The 22,078-nt window shown below is 47.4% G+C and overlaps 5 protein-coding genes across 15 annotated transcripts in view; 3 read left to right on the plus strand and 2 right to left on the minus strand.

Annotated features, from left to right (window-relative positions):
* The window catches only part of C11H17orf100 (chromosome 11 C17orf100 homolog), a 36,106-nt gene extending 34,021 nt beyond the window's left edge, over positions 1-2,085 (minus strand). For 4 of the 9 annotated variants that reach the window (XM_069542793.1, XM_069542794.1, XM_069542797.1 and 1 more), the window contains exon 1: positions 1,041-2,006. In XM_069542793.1, coding sequence (XP_069398894.1) covers positions 1,362-1,739 — 378 coding nt within the window. In that variant the 5' untranslated portion in view covers positions 1,740-2,006 and the 3' untranslated portion in view covers positions 1,041-1,361. Of the gene's footprint in view, positions 1-1,040 lie in introns of all 9 variants that reach the window. The other 5 variants (XM_069542795.1, XM_069542798.1, XM_069542791.1 and 2 more) reach the window with 5 other exon arrangements.
* On the plus strand, positions 1,367-10,955 carry MED31 (mediator complex subunit 31). The gene is made up of 4 exons (XM_069542788.1): positions 1,367-2,218; positions 3,068-3,145; positions 3,615-3,711; positions 8,087-10,955. The coding sequence occupies exons 1-4, from the start codon at positions 2,191-2,193 to the stop codon at positions 8,277-8,279; spliced, it is 396 nt and encodes a 131-aa protein (XP_069398889.1). The 5' UTR covers positions 1,367-2,190; the 3' UTR covers positions 8,280-10,955.
* On the minus strand, positions 9,748-12,720 carry TXNDC17 (thioredoxin domain containing 17). The gene is made up of 4 exons (XM_069542799.1): positions 12,032-12,720; positions 11,101-11,182; positions 10,566-10,641; positions 9,748-9,932 (listed from the first exon to the last, which is right to left on the minus strand). The coding sequence occupies exons 1-4, from the start codon at positions 12,174-12,176 to the stop codon at positions 9,864-9,866; spliced, it is 372 nt and encodes a 123-aa protein (XP_069398900.1). The 5' UTR covers positions 12,177-12,720; the 3' UTR covers positions 9,748-9,863.
* A 108-nt stretch (positions 12,721-12,828) lies between these two features.
* LOC138414825 (collagen alpha-2(I) chain) lies at positions 12,829-16,281 on the plus strand. Its single transcript, XM_069542575.1, has one exon. It carries the CDS (start codon positions 12,922-12,924, stop codon positions 16,279-16,281), a length of 3,360 nt encoding a protein of 1,119 aa, XP_069398676.1. The 5' UTR covers positions 12,829-12,921.
* Positions 16,282-17,042: 761 nt separating this feature from the next.
* KIAA0753 (KIAA0753 ortholog) overlaps positions 17,043-22,078 on the plus strand; it is a 58,756-nt gene continuing 53,720 nt past the window's right edge. For 2 of the 3 annotated variants that reach the window (XR_011247020.1, XM_069542784.1), the window contains exon 1: positions 18,014-18,174. Coding sequence is in view for 2 of the 3 variants with exons in the window: in XM_069542784.1 (XP_069398885.1) it covers positions 18,140-18,174 (35 nt within the window). In the remaining variant the exon portion in view is untranslated. Of the gene's footprint in view, positions 17,130-18,013; positions 18,175-22,078 lie in introns of those variants that run through there. The other variant, XM_069542785.1, reaches the window with a different exon arrangement.

A 22,078-nucleotide genomic window follows, 5' to 3' on the forward strand; every position in this document is an offset into this window, starting at 1 on the left:
AGCAGACATTTGATGAAGCAGAAGCATCAGGGGTGCCTCTGGGGTTTTATGACATTCCCCTGGCCTGAATCCTATTCTGGTGCACTCCCCTGTAATTAAATGAATTAATGTGAGTAATGAATCACAGTGCCTGCCAACAGCAAGTACTCTATCTCCCAATGAGGTCCCATAGAATCCAGGTCTTTACATCCTGCTAAATGGGATAAATAGCACATATTGTTGAAAGCAGGGATGTCCCTTCATCCCCAGTCAAGGCCGCCTTGAATGGCTCCACTTACTAATCTGTTAAGATTTGCTGATCTAGGGGGTAGCCCTGACCTGCCTTCAGTTGTTGCTAACCAGGTTAACTTAGAAAAACTAGGTACTGGTCAGCATATTCTCTATCACATCACCTGTTTGTTTCCTTCGAAGTGCTCATCACAACAGAAAACTCTTGTTTGTCATCTGTTGTCTGCCTTTTCACTAGAGTGTAAGCTCCCCAAGGGCTAGGACCTTGTTTGCCTTGTTCACTGCTATAGCCCAAATGCACGCCCGGCACCGAGTAGATGCTCAATAAATATTCCTCCCCTGCACCTCCTCAAATCACAGGTCAGGTTTCCTTTCCAAGATTATTCTTGATTGTTGACGTTGACCTTCACTTTTCCCTTTGAACTACATGTGACCTCTATTAAAACCTGTGTGTATGGCTACCAGGCACAAAGACTTGGCATAAAGAGAAATATATTGAAACATAAACACAAGCCAACTAATTAATTAAGGAAAGTCTGTTGCTTGCAACTCAGGTTTGCAGCTGGCATATAATTCCACTGATTATGATTTGTTTGCTCCTTGTCCCTAAGTTTGAAGCAGCCAAGGTCATTCAGTGAGTGAGTGATAGTCGCTGAGTTGTGTTGAGGTCTCTGTGACCCCATGGATTGTAGCCTGCCAGGCTCCTCTGTCCATGGAATTCTCCAGGCAAGAATACTGGAGTGGGTTGCCATTTCCTTCTCCAGGTTTGAAGCAGCCAAGGTTATTTAAAGGGCCCGCAATTCAAAACTCACCTGCCTTGGAGGCTCAAACAGTCTCTTTTCCATCAGCTTAACACATACAGTATCTAGAGCCTAAAAACTTCTTATGCTGGCTTCAAATTAAAATAGTTCACTGGGTCAAAGGCTTGCCTTTGGTCCAAGGTGCAGGAGGGTCAATGAATGTTGGCTAAATCCCGAAACCGCAGCTTGGCTCTTTCTTAAATTGATCTGTGGACTGTTTCCAGGAAACCAAAGATGACCGGTCCACCTGGCAGCAGGCAGGCTGCGAACTGGAGGCGATTCTGCCCTGGCCAAGGGCCATGGCCCCCTCGTGGCCCCGAGGAAGGCAGCATTTCATCGGGCCTTTTGGATGTTATGGCGGGCGGCTGGCTTCTCCCGCCGCGGCGTGCTCTCCACGCGGTGCACAGACGTCTCCACCCGCAGGGACGAGGCCCTGACGTGGCGGGAAGCCGTCTCTGTGAGCTGCGAGGCGGTTTCCACGTGCTGGGAGGACACCTCGAGGACTCGAGGGAGCCGCTTCCCAGAGGAGGAGACGGAGGGTCCCTCGCTGCTGCGCTGGGTGGTCTCCACCTGCCGGGAAGATGTCCTCACGTGACGGTAGGATGTCTCCACGCGGTGGGACGAGGTCTCCACGCTGACCGTCGCCGTCTCTTCGGAGCGGATGGATTCCGCCCGGGCCGGAGAGGGCTTTCCCCGAAGGGGTGAGGCCATCTTATGGGGGTAACAGGGCCAAGCTGACCTTTGGAGGCCCCACAGCCCCACAATCCCCGAAGGATTATTTTATACGGTGAGGAGCGACGTCACATGCCATTGTGATGCAGGCAGAGCGGTGGTCGAGGGTCCCGCGAACCACGTGGAGGCACCGTGATCTTGGGGCGGGGAGGCCTAAGATTCCTTGGGAACGCTGGGTTCGTCCCCTCGAGAGCGCCGTCTGCCCCCGCATCGCCCCTTACCCTGGCAAGAACCTGTCCGGGTGGAGGCGGGGTTGGGGCGGGGCGGGCCCTGGATGGGCGGAGCCACCCGCCCCCTTGCGAAGCTGTGCCCACCCCCGCATCCCACACTGCCCCGCGGCAGGAAGGGGACGCTGCGACTTCCGGACCTTCCCTGTTTCTCGGATCCTGGCTGTGTGGGGTTGCTGGGGACTTAAGAGTGTCTGCTGGTGATGGCCGCGGCCGTCGCTATGGAGACAGGTGAGTAGCGCTCTGAGCCTCGCGTTTTGTCAAATAGAAACTGTCCCGGGTCCAGACACCTGCTTCCCGGGATTTTTTGAGAATCCAGGCCCAACTCCCGGCAGAGTGAGTGATCGGAGCGGGAGGCACCAGGGTTTTTTTTTAGCGACTGGAAGGGCGAAGGTAATTTGGCCTTTTCAGAGTTTGTTTTGTTGGCCGATCCTTTCTCCCCGTTAGTTATTCAAACAGTGGCCTCACCGGCTTCCAGAAGACTAAAGGAGAGATTTTGGATCATAAACCGCTTCCTCGAGTTGTTTTTTTGCATCTCAGATGAGCTTGCCTAAGTTTAAAATATCGTCAGCGAACTCTTGTATTACTGTGCCACTGACGGGTCTCACGTAAGCACGCGTTTCTTGATACTCACCAGGGTCTCTTTCATCTTGCATTCTGAACGTCTCTTGATGGATTTAGCATTTACTTTGTTTTTGCTAAGCTTGATCACTTAACAGCTTGTAACGCACTATCAAAATAAGGCAAGGCACATTGCTGCAGCTTATCCTAGTGATCACTGTGAAGTCCCAACATGGTGGCTCACGAGTGATTAATGTTCTGCTCCATGTATAATCTTGTTTTCTTTGATAATTTAACTTTAGATAAACCTTTTTTTTTTTTTTTTAATCAGGGCTTTGCTTTCCTTAGACTTCTAAGGAAGGTGTTTCTCCTCCTACACCCAGTTTAGGAAAACCTTTGCATGCTCTTCTTTATGTAACTCAGCATTAGTCAGATGTCTGTACTGCTGTTTTCTGTCTAAAAATCAGTATTATATACAGTGACATTTATTTTGGATGATTTTGCTATCTTCTCTCCTAGATGATGCTGGAAATCGACTGCGGTTTCAGTTGGAGTTGGAATTTGTACAGTGTTTAGCCAACCCAAATTACCTTAACTGTAAGTTGTTGAGCACCTCATTGAAGTGAATAGCTAGTTACGATTTCTGATAGAAGAGTCAAAATTCATAGTACTGTCGGCCCTTTGTATCCTTGGAGGCAACCTCAGTTGGTGGAATCTGCCCATCCTGAGGGTGACAATACTGTCATGGCACTATGTTGTTTTGTACAGGAGATTGGAGCACCTGTGGATTCTCGTGTCTGCGGGGCCTCTTAGAACCAACTCCCTGTGGATTCTGAGAGATGACTTTAGTATCTAGTTTTGTACATTCTTAACTGAATGGAATGACTGTTGCACTTATACTGGTATATATAATTGAGCAAACTGGGACTTCTGTTTTGAATTCAGTGTGTGTTGGTGGTGGGAATGTTATGTAAGTAAATTCTTTACGATTATGTTAGTCACAGATCAGTAGTCCAAGGACTGGTGTGCTCTACAGATGTATTTTTTTTGTTTTTATGCCTTTCAGTTCTTGCCCAAAGAGGTTACTTCAAAGATAAAGCTTTTGTTAATTATCTTAAGTACTTGCTTTACTGGAAAGAACCAGAATATGCCAAGTATCTAAAGTAAGTTTAATTTTTATAGTCCTAAACATGTGTGTACTTTTATTATACTCCAAAGCACTGATATTTAATAGACTTCTTACTTTCATGTTGGAAAAAATACCTGTTGAATCTCCGCTCTCCTTTCAGTTGCCTCCATTTTAATACGAGACACATCATCTCTAACTTAACTGGGATTACTGCAGTATCTACTCATTGGTATTCCTCCTTTCTCCCTGCCCTGCCAAACAAAGAAGAAACATTTTCTACACAGAAGCCAACTTGGTCTCTTAAAAATAGAAATTACATTCCATTAGAACCCTTTGGTCGCTTCCCATTGCATGCAGAAGAAAATCTCGTCTCTTAGCCCTATGTGATCTGTCCCTGTCTTCTCTGACCTTATCTTGTACCACTCCCTGCATCTCACTGAGTTTCTGACCTCAAGGAACCCGCAGTCCATATATGCAATGACAGCCATAGCCTGAAAATGAAAGAACATAGAAAGGGGTACTTGTAAGCAAGGGTTTCTGGAGAAGGTAACCATACCCGAGTCTTAATAGCTGCTTTCTTATTTTATATATCTTACATAATAAATACATGAATTTATCATTCAGGTTGTGCAATAGATACTCTCGTTTTAAGGCTTACTGAAATGCAAGGAGCATATTGTAATCACAAACATTTCTTTTTAATGATAAAAAATAAGCCTTGAACACCCACCTCTGCTTTGTCTTAAATAGGTAGTCAAAAAGCAGTGGTGAAACGTCTAGCCTTTTTTTTCCCCTAAACAGACACAAGTTTGAGAGGAGAATGTTTAAGACTTGTACTTTGGCCAAGCCACTTTTCTCTGTCTAATAACAGCTGCTTTATGAAGTCCACATCCTCCTTTTGCCTGTGGGACCCTTTCCACCCTTACTGGCCCTTTATAAAAGAACCACTTATTCATTTAATAATCCAGAGAAAATATATATATTTTTTTACTAGATTGCAACATGTTATATGTATGTATTATAGACTTAGAGACTCAGTGTTGGACACTGAGCCCTAGACACCGTCAGGTTCAATTTTACCCACAACATTGCTGAGATGGTCATCTGTATACTGGCTGGAGGTTTCTAGTGAACACATACTACTCATTCAGGGGCAGCCAATTCCGTTGTTAGCTAGATTCCAGAAAGTTCCTCCTTGTATTATTGTGTCCGACTCTTTGCAACCCCATAGATTGTAGCCTACCGGGCTCCTCTGTCCATGGGATTTTCCAGGCAATAGTACTGGAGTCGATTGCCATTTCCTTCTCCAGGGGATATTCCCAACCCAGGGCTTAAACCCAGGTCTCCCACATTGTAGACAGATGCTTTACTGTCTGAGCCACCAGGGAAGTCCTATAACATGATATACCTCTATGTAACTTTAACTCATGTTCTGAGTTTTGACCCTGAATTAATCCAGAACCAATCTATGCCTTCTTGAAGAATAACCGTTCAGATATTTAAATTTAAGAGAGGCTGCAAATTAACTCCCATTTCATTTCTACACAAGGTTTTTGTTTACTAGTTGTCAAAATTTAAAGATTGTAGAGTTTCATATTTTGATTCAGATTTCTAAGCTTCTCTTTAAAATTCTGGAAGATCTGATAACCCCAGGTCTTTGTTCTCCCAGGTCAGTCATTGGCTAGAGCAGAGCAGCAGCTACCTCTTCTAGACAATGTCCTCCACCATTTCACTAATAGCCATGACCTGCAGCTGTAATTTATCTCTTACATTCAAGGATTCACAATGTTGATTTGCTGGTGGCTCAGACTGTAAAGCAATGGCACCCCACTCTAGTACTCCTGCCTGGGAAATCCCATGGGCGGAGGAGCCTGGTAGGCTGCAGTCCATGGGGTCGGAAGAGTCGGACACGACTGAGCGACTTCACTTTTACTTTTCACTTTCATGCATTGGAGAAGGAGATGGCAACCCACTCCAGTGTTCTTGCCTGGAGAATCCCAGGGACGGGGGAGCCTGGTGGGCTACCATCTACGGGGTCGCACAGAGTTGGACACAACTGAAGTGACTTAGCAGTAGCAGCAGACTGTAAAGCATCTGTCTACAATGCGGGAGACCCGGGTTCAGTGCCTGGGTTGGGAAGATTCCCTGGAGAAGGAAATGGCAATCCACTCTAGTACTCTTGCCTGGAAAATCCCATGGACAGAGGAGCCTGGTAGGCTACAGTCCATGGGATCGCAAAGAGTTGGACACGACTGAGCGACTTCACTTTCACTTATGTCAGCTAAAATCCTTCAGTTCTCATTTTCATCAGTGCTGTTAGTTGAGTTCTCCATTTATTTCTCATTTGTTTTTTAAAAAAATCTAAATGCAAACTTTGCTTTTGTATCTCTATTTCGTCTTGTTGGTTGATGCTATAATTGTAGCCTATTAAAATATTTATAGTCCCTTATTTTGAGCATGGTCTTCTCCAAGTCTTATAAGTGATCACTGTATGTCTAAGTTCCAGTTATTGAGAAGTAGCATTTGCTACTTGAAGACAGTCCTCTTGGTTATCACATTAATTTATTTTACGGAGGAAGAAACTAATCCTTAAGAAAGGTTAAGTACCCTGTTCAAGGACACCCAGCTGTAGAATGGGCAGAGCTGGTTTCAAACCTAGGTCTTTGTTGATAGAACATCCTCATGAGAAGGAAATAGCTAGAGTAGATGTGAGTAGGGCTTTCCAGGCTTCAGTTCAGTTCAGTCGCTCAGTCGTGTCCGACTCTTTGTGACCCCATGAATCGCAGCACGCCAGGCCTCTCTGTCCATCACCAACTCCTGGAGTTCACTCAGACTCACGTCCATCAAGTCAGTGATGGCATCCAGCTGTCTCATCGTCTATTGTCCCCTTCTCCTCCTGCCCCCAATCCCTCTCAGCATCAGAGTCTTTTCCATTGAGTCAACTCTTCGCATGAGGTGGCCAAAGCTGCTGACAATTACAAGCAACTATGTATCTCTGGAGTATAGGAAGCAAATGTTCAATAAGGAAACATTGTGTTGGGGCCTGCTGTTGTCCTCAGACCAGCAGCATTGAATGCAGAGCTCAGGCTCCACTCCAGATTGATGACCTGGTTCAGCTGGTGGCTGCTAGTTTTCTCTGTATCAAATTACTTGTTCTTCGCTTTGTATTTAATGCCTATCTTGTGAGGGGGAATGCTTTGAGACGGTAAATATAGTGTTTCATATTTCAGTTTTTTACCTAACTTTGGCAATCTATGGAAAATACTTGCTTGAAAGCTTTTTCTGTGATTTTCTAATTCCATAATTCTTTATTCATTTGTTAGTTGAAATTCAGTTGTAAGGACAGAATATTTCCTTGTTCCTAATTTATTTATTCATTTTATAAAGTTACATCAGTATGGACTCCTGGATTCTTTATCTTATGGGTTATAATTATGTATCTTCTTGAACTAGTGATGCTGGATACAGCCAATGGGAACACCTTCAAACTGGCTCCTGTGTACTTTCAACAAATCCCTATATTTTTTGAGCATTTTTCTTTCTGCCACTATGTAATAGTCCAGGCTCATCTTTTACTTTCCCTGTGTTAGCCGTAGCATCAGCCACGTCTCCAACCAACCCTGGATAATACTATTTAAAATCCATGATCTGGGTACTCGGTGTGCTCATTGGTCCTGGAGTGTCATTGATTCTAGGCTCTCTCAACACATAAAGCTAGAAATGGGTCTGTGTGTATCTATTTCTATATCTGTGTGTGTGCGCACGTGTATAAAGCCATGAGTTCATCCTGATGTTTTCAGTTCCAACTTAATAACAGGATTCATTCTAGCCTTCCCCCTTCCTTATCTGAAACTACTTTTCTGAGAGCCAGAGGTTTGGCTTTCTGTTTATAGTGTATGTGCTCAACCTCTGAGTATATGTACATAATTTCAGAATTGTTATATCCCTGTGGAAAACAGGAATACAATATCTGCATAGTTTTTTCTGAAGTTGACTCACTTTTAAAAGCTGTCTTATCATAGTTTATGGAAAACCAATAGGTATTAAACACATAATTATGAAAATAAAGTGTTCCTATCCCTTACCTTGGAAATCACCGAAGAGAATAGTGTGATTTGCGCCCAGATGTTGACCAGTTATTGTGTTACCAGTTGACAGTAACGCTATTTACCAGTTACTGTGTGGTCTTAGGTAAATTATTTAATCTTTCTAAGCTTACATTTTCTCACATTTGAAAATTTTGCTGACTTTTGATGATTAGCTTTTCTGTATATGCAGGAAAAAAAAAGTATTACCAAAGTATACCAAGTTAATGTTACAGAAATGATAGACTGCAAAAGCATGTTTAAGTGAGTTAACTAAAGCGTGGTATTATTATGTCAATTATTAACTTATAAACTTAACCCCAGGTACCCTCAGTGTTTACACATGTTAGAACTGCTCCAGTACGAACACTTCCGCAAGGAGCTGGTGAATGCTCAGTGTGCGAAATTTATTGATGAGCAGCAAATTCTGCACTGGCAGCACTATTCCCGGAAGCGGATGCGCCTTCAGCAAGCCCTGGCGGAGCAGCAACAGCAGAATAACACATCAGGAAAATAAAAAGCTGGACCCTGACCAGGCTCCTAAGACATGTATATATTGCTTTTGTACAGTGAAGACAAAAAAACTGTTCCTATGTACCTTTATTATGGTAGCAGCCAGAACTGTTAGTGTGCTTATTTAATTGAACTTTTATTGTTACTAGATTATTTCTGTTAAACCAGAATTGTTTTACTTTGATTTTCCTGTGGATTTGTAAGCTTTTATTAGTATTTAACACAGAAATGTCTGAAGAACAGAAATGTTAGGTACTGCATACCTATTTAAGGCAGTGGGGCATGAGGTAAGGGGAGGGCCGCCAAGCCAAACCCTGCTCCTCATGTACAGTGGGGCCTGGGACAGGTCTGTCTCCTGGAGCCTTGCTGTCCCTCACATCAGCTACCCGACCTGTCCTCTGCCAAGTGATAGTCAGTGACCTCTTGACATCAGACACCAGGAACTGCATTAAGGTTCTTAAATTCTACAGGCCGGAGACATACCTGTGTCACGGGTTGCTTTGCAAGAGAGCTCTAAGGAAGAATCATTGGTATGTCACTGACCTAGTAACGGCAGGGAGAAAACTGGTGGTTAACTACTAATTGGACTCTTGACCTTGGACTAGAACAAAGGTGAGGAGCCTCAGATAGTTGTACTCATTTGAGAAAGTTGACATTTATTTGGTAGATACCACAAACCCTGGCCCTAGGCTTAGCTGCATTCTCATTTTATCCTCAGAATGATCCATGTTCATAAAGGAGGAAACAGGTTTAGACGGGTTAAATAACTCGCCTAGGGTTACAGTTAGTCATAATCAGTGAGACTGACTCACAGAATGGAGTCCTTCCCACCACCAGGTTATATAGTCTCTGATCTCTCGGCCACCCACCTCATCCCAGTGAAGCACATCCAGAGAGCTCTAACAACACTGCCAGCATTAGGCAGAGGCTGGAGCAGATGGCGCTGGACTTTCCTTCAGTGGTTAGGTTAAGTTCTACATTGTAAAGCCAAAGGTGTTTTAGGAATGATGATTCTTTGTAAATTCATGCAATTTAAGGTAAAAGATCCTAACTCCTTTAAGATTTGGAAGCTGTCTACTGGACTATTAGGGTCTTTTAGGTATTTGTCATCTCCACTAATACCTTTGTGCTACTACTGCCACTCTTAAAAGACTACGTTTTATCTACGGTAGCTTAAAAGTACCCTTGTTGTTTAGTTACTAAGTCGTGTCCGTCTCTGTGACCACGTGGATTGTAGCCTGCCAGGCTCTTCTGTCCATGGAATTTTCCAGGCAGGAATACTGGAGTGGGTTGCCATTTCCTCCTCCAGGGGATCTTCCCATCCCAGGGATAGAACTCATAACATCCCCTGCATTGCAGGCAGATTCTTTACCGCTAAGCCAATGGAGAAGCCCCAAAATACCCTTATGTTAAAGCAAACTTGAGGGTTCATGAGCATTTTAATAGTGCTCTATTGTTTAGATATATACCGATTTCTTTTACATCATCCTTTATTAATTTATTTGTAAACATGAATTCAAAGCAGGTATACAGTTTCTTTTATAGTAGAGCAAATCAGGAAATAGACACAGTTTGCCATCAGCACATCTTAATCTTCAGAAAACAACATCTCCACAAGGTTGGCCTGAAGACACTCAGATTCTACCAGTTTTTGAGGCTGAAAGAGAAGAACAGTCATATCTTAACCCACGGTTACAAAAATGTTATTAGGAAGGGAATAAGTTGTTATGCTTTGAATGACACAAGTCTTGGAACAGAGAAATTAGGCCATACAGAAACTAGCAACTAGTTGTAACAAGTTTTATGAAATAGTTAAAGATATTTACCTTAAGGTGAATCATTAAAATATTTGGTTCTGTGGACTAAAACAGGAGACAGCAAGCCCAATTTCACCCCTTCCCCTTAACTCTAATTGAGAATCCCAGGGCCATGACTAGAGGAGGTACCCTTTCATTTCCTCCAGGATTATGAATTAAGTTGAAAACAACTATGGATGCCACTCTTTTAAGGAATTATATGTGAATCAGCTTTCTTCAGCAGTGCTTACAGAATTTTAAAATAAGAGTGGCTTTTAAAAGGCACGAAAAAAACCCAAGTATTTGCATTATTAGTACATTATTGGGATTGGCCATAGGGATGAACGGCCAAGTTGTCTGTTTTGAATGCATTGTGGAGAGCAGTATGATGTTTGGGATGAAATGTGAAGATCTTTTCAAATTTGAATCCAGAACAAGTGAAGAGTTTTCATAGGGTGAATTGCATCTCCAAAACAGTTAAAAAGGATACTCACTGTTCCATACTTAAGTAGTGTAGGCACTGCAGTTAATTTCAGGTTTTTCCTGAAGTCATTATTTGGATCTTTCCAACTATTTCAAAAAGAGAAAGTGATCATGAAAAAGATTTACTTGGTTTCTTAAAGTCTGCTTGATATTTGATACATGCCCACTTTTAGCCTTTAGTAATCATTTTTGTTGTAAACATTTAAAAAACCTTGAGGTCTATGACCTATTCTCCTGTGCAAAATTTCATTTAAGTGAATATATACTTTAAGTGAATATATTTCATTTAAGTGAATATATTTTAAGATAAAATAAATGTAAAGACAATTAAGTTCTGAACTAATATCAGGCCAAATTATTGAATTGCCCTTACCTAATACAAATGGCTGAACATTCAAAAATTTAATTTGTATTTAATATCTTTTACTTGCTTGACTTATCCATCACTGAACCTTAGAACTCAGAAGCTGAATCACAAAGGCCCTTCTTGCCTGTCTGCAAAAGTCTAGTGCATGTCTGAGAAATAGAGTACCCATTGCCACTTACTAAGGTTTTTCTCCTACTTGGCAGTAGATGAACACACATCCTTCACCAACATGCTTCAGCCCCTCTCGTACGACGGGTTCAGCTTTTTAAAAAGTTGATAAAAATGAAAGTAATTACACACCAACTCTACAATCAGGCGCTGACAAACGGCGTCCCTCTCCTTTCCCCTCAGTCTTGGTAAGTACTTAGACTACCGTGCAGTTAACTGAGATTAACACAAGTTAGGTGGTTTTTTGTTTTTTTTTTTTTTTTTCTGATTTGAGAAATCAGAAATCCTTTAAGGGTAAGGTCCGGCTCTCAGTCCTGATTTGTCCTCAGGCCACAGCACCCAGCACAATCAAAGACACATCTTTGCTGAATTACGGAAAGGAGACCATCTCACGTGTCCTGCAAGACACAAAGTTCTAAAGGACTGCTGCTGCTAAGTCGCTTCAGTCGTGTCCGACTCTGTGCGACCCCACAGATGGCAGCCCACCAGGCTCCCCCGTGCCTCGGATTCTCCAGGCAAGAACACTGGAGTGGGTTGCTATGTCCTTCTCCAATGCATGAAAGTGAAAAGTGAAAGTGAAGTCGCTCAGTCGTGTCCGACCCTCAGCGACCCCATGGACTGTAGACTTCCAGGCTGCTTCATCCATGGGATTTTCCAGGCAAGAGTACTGGAGTGGGGTGCCTTTGCCTTCTCCGTCTAAAGGACTAGATTCCAAGATTACTTGGATAGAAAGATTAGAAGAGCACTTTTGGTGGGGCGGGAAGGTCTTAATACATTGAGGAGAGTCGGAAAACGATAGGAAAAGACAAGAGGAAAGCTCAAATCGCCCTGCGGGACTCCGGGAGCAAGACCCTCCGCTTCCTCTCCACCCGGCTATCTGGCTATAACCTCGGCCTTCCAGCCACTTCCTCTGGGCTGCTGCCTCCCGAATCCTGGCCTCACCCTGCACGCAGTCTGGGCACCAGCTTTTCCCTTCGGCGTCCTTAGAACCAGAAAAGTAGGCGAAAATGGTCTTGCCACTGTGCTGTTCCACCACCTGCATGAACTCCTCATAGCCGGACACGCTCACCTCTTCGTAGCTGGCCATCGGGAAAGCGTGCCTTGGAACACAGGCGATGTCTCGGGTTCCGCCACTGCGGGGCGGGGCAAAGCAGCTTCTGAATGGGCGGGGCGTGGGGCGGGCCCTGGGGGAGCCCGCCCGGCTCTGCGGTGCTATAGGAGCCTCTGAGGGCCAAAACGCCTCCGCACAGTCTTATCTGCTCTGGTTTGTCAGATCTTTCTGCGCCGGTGGCACCCCGAAACCCCGGCTTCTGCCCCAGTCTGGTCCCGGTTCCAGCCCCATATGCAGTGGCTGCAAAACCTGCCGCGGCGTGGTCCCTGAGCCCCTTGGTGGCCCCGGAGTTTTAACGGCTCCCAAGTTGCCCTGGGCCTGTTGCCATGGCGACTGGGCCAGCGGCCGGAAGCGGGGCCTAGTCGCGACCCACCCCCTGCCGGCTTCCTGGTAGCCGCGACGCTCCCCAGGCCAGGTGGGCTCCAGCTAGAGCTGGGGGGATTCTGGGAAGCTGCGTTAGGAGTCAGGGATCTGAGGGAGAGGAGACTTTGACCCGGGGCGGATCCTGCCGCTTGTCGGCACTAGTTACCTTTTCTTCTGCCGAGACGTTAGTTGGGGGCGGGCGTCCGGGACTGGGCGGGAGTAGGGGGCTGGGAGGGAAGAAGGCTTCGAGGGCCAGAGCTGAGTGTGTGAGAGCGCGTGCGGAGCCGCCCTCGGAGCTGGTGCTGAGACAGAAAGTGCCCCGGGGCTGTGTTGGGAAGGCGGGAGTCATCCTGGAGCGATGAGTGGGGCGGCTGGCCAAGGGGCCTTGCCCGGGTCGAGCGTGCGCGAGCTCGCGGCAGAGAGACCGGGCCTATGCGTGGGACCCAGCCGGTCCGGACGCGGAGTCCGGCGGCCTTGGGGGAAGAGATGGGGTGCAGGGTTGTTCCGAGGCCGTGGAACTAGGCGCCGGGCGAGGTGTTCCGTGCGGGAGACGCGCTGCGTGAGTGCGGACAGGCTGCCGAACCGTCGGCGGCCATGGGGGAGAAGACAAGCAGCGGGAAGAGCCCAGGCCTCGGGGGAAAACGAGGCTGCGGGAACACCTGGCTCTGCAGTCTCGATGGAGGCTGCACGAGACCGTGGGACCGTGTGGGTAAACGGGGCTGTGGGGGAACCGCAGGTGGTGGGGCCTGTCGGCTCTGTATGGGTGACTGGCACTGGGGAGGAGGAGACGGTTTACAGGAGTCCCCCGGGCTGTGAGAGAAAAGGTCGTCCGGGATCCATGGGGCATGGGAGCATTCTGGAACTGTGGTTGAAGGTGCAGGCCATGAGGGCAGCTTCAGGAGGTGGGCAACGAAGCAGAGTCGAGCTTCATCCTGTGCCCGCAGGAGAGGGGCCGATTGAAAGAGGGGTTCCTGGCCGGGCTTCGTGGGTAGAGACCAGCCGTGAAGGTCTCACTGGACCCTGGGTGAAAGGACAGGCTGGGGCAGCCCCCCGGGGCCGGGGACTATCCATCCCTCCGGGCGCAGGGGCAGGCTGTGAGAGGGCCATGGGCTGCTGTGGGCAGGGCCAGGCTGTGAGGATGCCACCTGTGGCTGTGCCTGGAACTCTGGAGGCAAGTTCCGGGATTGCCCCACACCTGCCTGGGAGGGGACAAGCTGTGGGGGTGCCTGGGCCCTTGGAGGGGATTGGCTATGGGGTTGCCCCCCGCTCTTCAGTAAAAGGACTGACTGTGGGGGTGTCCGGGGCCACAGGGTGGCCTGAGGCTGTGGAGGTACCCAGAGCTGTGGCGAGAGAGCTCTGCTGTGGAGGGGCTCCGGATCCTTGGGGGAGACAGCGGGCAGCACAGATGCCCGGGGCTGTGGCACAGGAGGTGATCTGTGGGCAAACCCCAGGCTTCTGGGGGAGAGGGCAGACCGCAGCTGTGCACAGAGCGGCCCAAGGGGACACCCCCTCTGTGGATGCCCCAGCTGTGTGGTGGAGGAGACAAGCTGTTGGGGAGACAGGCCCCGGGACACTTCCTGGCCTGTGGGGCACCAGACAGCCTGTAGAGGTGCCTTGTGCGATTGAAGAGGGAGTGAGATGTGGGGGTGACCCATGCTGCAGGGAAAGGGGACAGGCCGGGTGGGCAGAGACAGGCTCTGGGGGCAACTCAGGGTCCTGGGAAGCTGCCCAGACTGTGGGCTGGGCAATGTGTGGTCCCCAGGAGCAGGAGGCAGGCCCTGGCAGTGTTCCAGGCCACTGGGGTATAGGACAGGCTACAGGGCTACCTTGGGCTCCCGGGACAGAGACAGGGTGTGGGTGTGTCCTGGGTCTGTGGGGAACACAGCAGCCATTGGGGGTGTCCCAGGCTGTGGGATTATCGGCGGCCAGAGGAGTGCAGACCAGCTGCTGCTGTGTCCCGGGCCTGTGGGCTAGACAGCAGGCTCTGGGGGTGCCTCTGGCTGAGGCAGTGCCGGCCGTGGTCAGAGAGGAGACCTACGGTGGGAATGTCTTGGGTCTCCTGGACAGGAGGCAGGCTCTAGGGGAGCAGGAGGCTGTAGTGCCCGCCGCTGTAGGGGGTCCTGGATCTGTGTGTCAGGAGACTGGCTGTGGGGACTCTTCCTGTCTCTGCCTGAGGAGACAGGCTGTAGGGCTGTCTGAGCTTGTGAGGGTACCAGAGACAGCTGGGGTGTCCAGCTACAGGTGTGCCCTAGCTCCGTGTGTGCCAAGTTCCGGGAGTGAAGCTGCCAGGGTGCCTGCCGCTGTGTGGGTGTCTGACTCTGTGGGTCAGGAAGGCAGCTCCAGGGAGGACTGGAACCTGTGGGCAGGGCTTCATCCTGCCGGGAGACCCACGGCTTCAGGGGTACCCATGGCTCCCCAGGAGCTGTGGTTGGCGGGGGAGGATGCTGGCTCTTGGGGAAGGAGACAGAGTGCCAGGGTGCCCATGGCTGCTGAGGTGCCCCGGGCTCCTGGGGTGTGTGGTTCCCTGGGGGTGGAGACTGGCCCTGGAGATTTCTCGCACTTGCCAGGGAGGAGACAGACGGCAGGAGTTTCTCTGACTGCAGGGGTGTTTGCAGATGCGGGAGTGCCCGTGGCCCTCAGGGCGCCTCGGCCTGTGCAGGAGTTGGCTGGTTCTGGAGGTGTCTCAGGCTTGTGTGGGGAGAGAGAGACAGTGTGGGGACCTATGGCTGCCGTGGATCCCACCAGAATGGGGATGCCCACCACTGCCAGAGTGCCTGGGCCCATGAATGAAGAGATGGGGCCTGGGGGCATCTCAGGCTTGGCGGGAGGGAGACAGTCTCGGGGAGCATGTGTGGCCATGGGGCTGCACACAGCCATGGGGATGCCAGGGCCTGTGGGGGAGGAGATGCTCTCTGGGCATTTCTCAAGCTTATCAGGAAGTAGACAGACTGCTGAGGTGCCGGTGGCGGCTGCCAGCATTTCCCTGACAGTGGGGGTGCCCCCAGCTGCCAGGGCCCCTGGACCGCTAGTGGGCGATGTTGTCTCTGGGGATGGCTCAGGTGAATGGGGAAGGAGACCCTTGACTGAGGTGCCTGTGGCTGCCAGGGCTGCAGGACTTGTGGACAGGGAGACTGGCTCTGATGGCGTTGCAGACCCATGGAGGAGACCTGATGGAGCCGTCCGTGAGGCTGCGAGCGTGCCTCTGTCTTTGGGGGTGCTTGCAGCTGTAGGAGTTCCCATGGCAGGGCCCAGGCCTGCGGTGGTGTGGGTGACTGGGCCTGCAGGAGAAGAACCCAGGGCAGCTGTTTCTGACCTCCTGGGGGTGAGGAGACAGTTCACAGAGGGCCCCAGGGCTCCCCCCACAGGGGAGATCGGAGGTAGAAATGTCCTGGGGCTGGCCGGGAGGAGCCAGCCAGTGGGGGTGTCTTACACCTGTGGGCACGGGACCAGGTTATGGAGGTGCCTGAGGTCAGCGGGGGAAGAACTGGACTATGAGAACATGCCAGGAGTGTCCAGAACAGGTGCAACTGTGGGGGAGAACGAAGCTGAGGAGGTGCCCCCAATTTCACAGGAGGAGACAGGCAGCGGCCTCATCAGAGATCACGCACAGCAGGGTGGGAGGAGACAGGCTGGAGGAGAGTCTGCCGTCAGGGCGGGGGAAAGCAATCTGGGAGACAGTTTTGAGGGGGAGGACAGATTGAGGGGGGCGTTCCACTAATAAGGATGGTGTTGGGGGATCCTGGGGCTCTTGGGGAGGGATCAGGTTGGGGAGAGATTTGTCCTGGGGTGTAGGGATGTCTCGGGATGGAGGAGAGAGGCTTTGTGGAGACACCTCACCACATATGGGATGGCAAATGGGGAGGTTTCCCGCATGGGAAAGGGACAGGTTGCAAGGAGAGGGATGTCCTCTCCTTTGTATGGGAACTTTGTGTGGGGGAAAGGCTTGGGGGTCGGTGTCCCTGGACTTTGTGTGTGTATGTGTTTGTGTGTATGTGTAGCACCACTTGAGGTATTCTGGAACTGTGGGATCACCTAGTTTTTTCCTGTTGGAGAATGGACCCATAGGCCTTTGGCATCCAGCCAGGGAGTACTGACATCGTAAAAGTCCCAGCTGCCGAGAGCCCGCCTCTGCAGGCTCCTTCCTTCTGCGGCTCCAGCCCCTGAACTGTGTTGACGTCAGGCCATTGGGATGGCCTCACTTGTGTTCCTCATCCCGTCTTCGCTTTTGATCGTATCTCTACAGCCTTAGAAACAAGGAATCTTTATATTCCTACTCGTGTATCAGCTCTAAGCAAATCTAGTCTACAGTCCTTGGCTTTATTCAGAAGTTTGGGAAATCCCGAGTTTTCCGGTTCTTATTGAATTCTTTAAGAGGACAAGCTCTCCTCATACCTTTAACACTGGTCAACTTATGGAAAATCTGCTTAATTCGACAAATGTTGAGTTGAATTGTCTACTGTGCTCAAAACCTGTGTTGGGGGAAATCTCAGAGAAGCACATGACAAAGTCCTTCCCCTCAAAGAACCTTGTCTAGCTGGGAAGCTGAGACAGATACGTGTGAAATAGGTAAATAACAACACAAGCAAGTGGGTGAGTACAGGGGGCGTGGTGTCTATAAGGAGGCATTCAGAACAGGGAGAGCCCCTCCCATGTGGTTTACAAAACACTTTCCTATCTTTAGACAGCTGTAGGGTGGGGGGGAGTTAGGGTGAACCTGAAGAGGTACAGAGATCATTCCGCTAGTTCCTGGCCATTTCTGGCATCTGTCTAGGTATTCTGATGCCACTGGTTTATTTAGAGTCATTCAGAGTTAGATCCTTTTGAGCTACCTAGAAGAGTGAAGTGTACTGCTTTTTGATTAGAATTTATTAACGTAGGCTGTATATCCATAAAACTTCCTGCTGGAAAGTGCTTGTTACCATAGAAGAGCTCTGTTTTTGGAATAACTTCTTATTGGCAACCCCTGAGATGTGAAATTTGGAATGAGAAGAACTCAAGAAGTAGTCATTAGGCAAGTTGTTGTTTAGTTGCTCAGTCATGTCTGGGACTCTGCGACCCTGTGGATTGTAACCTGCCAGGTCCCTCTGTTGGTGGGATTTCCCAGGCAAGAATACCTGAGTAGGTTGCCATTTCCTTCTCCGTCGGATCTTCTCGACTCAGGAATTGAAGTACAGTTCCTGTGTCTTCTGCATTGGCAGGCAGATACTTTACCACTGAGCCATGAGGAATGCCCATGCCATTAGGCTGGTGTGTCCTCTGTACTCATGGAACGTAGACTTTCAACAGTGTAGTTGCTTTAGTATATGAAAGAAACCAGCAACACAAGCATTCGCTCTGTAGTGTGAGGTTGCCATGGACTACTAGAATACTCTTACATGAGCATAGCATTGTGTTTTACTTATTCTTTCACTTTGAAAAGATTGGTCTAAAAGTGCTTTCTTTTATGTCAGGTAGTGATTTTAGGGGAAAACTTGGCCAATGACTGAGCTTTCACTATCCGTCTACACTGTCTGACACCATGGGACCAGGCAGACCAGCCTCAGCATGTGTTCATCTAGCATCTGGTGTCCATCTCGATGGGAGGAGTGACCCCAGTAAACTTCAGACCCAGGTAGTTTCGTTTTATTTCTCTCTTTCAAATTTTGTTATGAAACTTTTCAGACAGAGAAAAGGACAATGAACACATTTTAAATCACCTCTTAGATTTAAGCATTATCACACCCAAGAAAATGGCAAAAAGTAATTCCCTCATGTTCTCTAATAATGTCTTCTTTCGGCTTCACCCACTTGTCCTCTAAATGTCTTTTTGTATTAATGAAAATCCTCACACATACAGCAAGCTGCATTTTACAGCGAATATATCTGTCCTTCAGTCCATGCCTCCAGAATCTATTCATCAATCCATCTTACTTTTGGATGCATATCAAAATAAATTGCAGATGTGCGTACCCTAAGTCCTTGTGCATGCATATCGTACACTAGAATTCTTTCTTTGTATACTGGTTTCTTTTGATGTCTATTTTGCATCTTCAGCAACTACATTGAAATGTATGCATTTTGTCATTTTGCTAAGTTTTGACCAGGGTGTACACACGTGTGTAAGTCATATCTCAGACACTGATCATTTCCGTTACCTCGGAATGTTCTCTTGTGCCCCTTCCTAGTCAGTGGTGCTGCCCACCCTTAACAGGCGACCACTATTCTGATTTTTTTTCACCACAGATTAGTTTCTGTGTTCTAGAACTTCATGTACACAGAGTCATGTACTATGTACTCTTCAGCGTGGGTTTAATGTTTCTGAGCTCGATCCACTTTGTTGCGTGTATCAGTAGTTACTTTTTTAATACTGAGTCCTGTTCCATACCACTGTTTACTCATTCCCTAATTGATGGACACCTGGGCTATTTCTAGTTTAAGCCATTGTGAGTGAAGCTGCTACATTCTTATACAAATCTTTTTGCAAACATGTTTTCATTTCTCTTGGGTAAATACCTGGGAGTAAAATTACTGGCTCATAGAGTAGGTGTCTGTTTACTTTTTTAGCAAACCAACAGACTTTCCCAAAGCAGTCTGTATCATTTTATGTTCCTACCAGTAATGAATGAGAGCTCCAGCTGCTCCACATCTTTGCCAGCATTTGGTGGTGTTTTAAAATTGTAACTATTTTCGTGGGTGTGTAGTAATATGTCAGATAAAATTTTGACTTAATTTCAGACTGACAGAAAAGTTGCAAGAATGCTACACAGTGTTCCTGGATACCCTTCTCCAGATTTCCCAGATGTTAACTTTTTATTACATGTCCCCTCTCCCTTTCTCCCTTCTTCCTTTTTCTTTTCTTTCAATGGCACCCCACTCCAGTACTCTTGCCTGGAAAATCCCATGGACGGAAGAGCCTGGTAGGCTGTAGTCCATGGGGTTGCGAAGAGTCCGACACGACTGAGCGACTTCTTTCACTTTTCACTTTCCTGCACTGGAGAAGGAAATGGCAACCCACTCCAGTGTTCTTGCCTGGAGAATCTCAGGGATGGTGGAGCGTGGTGGGCTGCCATCTCTGGGGTCGCACAGGGTCGGACACGACTGAAGCGACTTAGCAGCAGCAGCAGCAGCAGCAGCTTCACACACACACACATACACAAATGCATACAGTTGTTTTCTGCATGCGCACACACACACACACGCAAATTGTTTTCTGAACTGATTCATTTAAGGACATGATACCCTTTTGCCCCTAAGTACTTGTGCTTGTATAATCATGGTTCAGTTCAGTCGCTCAGTCGTGTCTCTTTGTGATCCCATGAATTGCAGCACACCAGGCCTCCCTGTCCTTCACCAACTCCTGGAGTACACTCAAACTCACGTCCATCGAGTCACTGATGCCATCCAGCCATCTCATTCTCTGTCATCCCCTTCTCCTCCTGCCCCCAATCCCTCCCAGCATCAGAGTCTTTTCTAATGAGTCAACTCTTCGCATGAGGTGGCCAAAGTACTGGAGCTTCAGCTTTAGCATCATTCCTTCCAGAGAACACCCAGGGCTGATCTCCTTCAGAATGGACTGGTTGGATCTCCTTGCAATCCAAGGGACTCTCAAGTCTTCTCCAACACCACAGTTCAAAAGCATCAATTCTTCAGCGCTCAACTTTATTCACAGTCCAACTCTCACACCCATACATGACCACAGGAAAAACCATAGCCTTGACTAGATGGACCTTAGTAGGCAAAGTAATGTCTCTGCTTTTGAATATACTATCTAGGTTGGTCATAACTTTCCTTCCAAGGAGTAAGCATCTTTCAATTTCAGGGCTGCGGGACCATATGCAGTGATTTTGGAGCCCCAAAAAATAAAGTCTGACACTGTTTCCATTGTTTCCCCTTCTATTTCCCATGAAGTGATGGGACCAGATGCCGTGATCTTTGTTTTCCGAATGTTGAGCTTTAAGCCAACTTTTTCACTTTTCCTCTTTCGCTTTCATCAAGAGGCTTTTGAGTTCCTCTTCACTTTCTGCCATAAGGGTGGTGTCATCTGCATATCTGAGGTTATTGATATTTCTCCCGGCAGTCTTGATTCCAGCTTGTGTTTCTTCCAGTCCAGCGTTTCTCATGATGTACTCTGCATAGAAGTTAAATAAGCAGGGTGACAGTATACAGCCTTGACATACTCCTTTTCCTATTTGGAACCAGTCTGCTGTTTCATGTCCAGTTCTAACTGTTGCCTCCTGACCTGCATATAGGTTTCTCAAGAGGCAGGTCAGGTGGTCTGGAATTCCCGTCTCTCTCAGAATTTTCCACAGTTTATTGTGATCCACACAGTCAAAGGCTTTGGCATAGTCAATAAAGCAGAAATAGATGTTTTTCTGGAACTCTCTTGCTTTTTCGATGATCCAGCGGATGTTGGCGATTTGATCTCTGGTTCCTCTGCCTTTTCTAAAGCCAGCTTGAACATCAGGAAGTTCCCAGTTCACATTGCTAAAGCCTGGCTTGGAAAATTTTGAGGATTACTTTACTAGCATGTGAGATGAGTGCAATTGTGTTGTAGTTTGAGCATTCTTTGGCATTGCCTTTCTTTGGGATTGGAATGAAAATTGACCTTTTCCAGTCCTGTGACCACTGCTGAGTTTTCCAAATTTGCTGGCCTATTGAGTGCAGCACTTTCACAGCATCATGTTTCAGAATTTGAAATAGCTCATGGTATAGTGATCAAAATCAGGAAATTATCATTAAAATGATGCTATCGTGTCATCTACAGACCTCACTGAGATTTTGTTAGTTGTTTCGATAATGTCCTTAATAGTGAAAGAAAATCCAAAAGCATGACTTTTGTTGCATTGCTTTAGTTTTCTTTAATCTGAATGATTTCTGAGTCTGTATTTCATGACATTGACATTTTTGAAAAATGCAGACCTGTTATTTGAGGATTTCCTCTCAATTTGGGTTTGTCTGAAATTTTCTCATAGTTACATTCAGGTTGTGCACCCGTGGTGGGAAAACCTCCGAAGTGAGACTGAGTTCTTGTTAGTGCATCACCTCAGGAGGTACATAGGTCGACTCATTCCCATTACTGACCATGTTCCCTTTTATTGTTTAATTAAGGTGGTGTCTGCCAAGTTTTCCATTGTAAAGTTATTCTTTTACCTTTTGTAACTGGAAGTTTCTGTCTTTGAGACCATGTTAATATCCTTTTACTTCCCAGACTTCATTTGCTTTTAGCATTCATTGATGACTTTTGCCTGAATCAGTTTTTTATTATGACAATTGACAAGTGGTGATTTACTTATATCAGAGGATACTTTTAGCATTTTACTTAATTCAATATGATATTCAAACGGTCTCTGATTTGGTCAGTGAAGTGAGAGTCACTTCAAGTTGATTCCAGTGTCCTTCTCACGTTGCCATCAGCCTTTGACCACTTTTTGGTATAAAAAGATAATGCCAGGCTCAGAGTATTTTGCCCCTTCCCAGCCACTCTTGAAGGGAGCCTTCATCCCTTTGGTGGTGGATGAGTTTTAGGAGTCAGTGTC

Source organism: Ovis canadensis, chromosome 11 (genome assembly GCF_042477335.2).
Source record: "Ovis canadensis isolate MfBH-ARS-UI-01 breed Bighorn chromosome 11, ARS-UI_OviCan_v2, whole genome shotgun sequence".
In the NCBI taxonomy this organism is placed as follows: domain Eukaryota; kingdom Metazoa; phylum Chordata; class Mammalia; order Artiodactyla; family Bovidae; genus Ovis; species Ovis canadensis.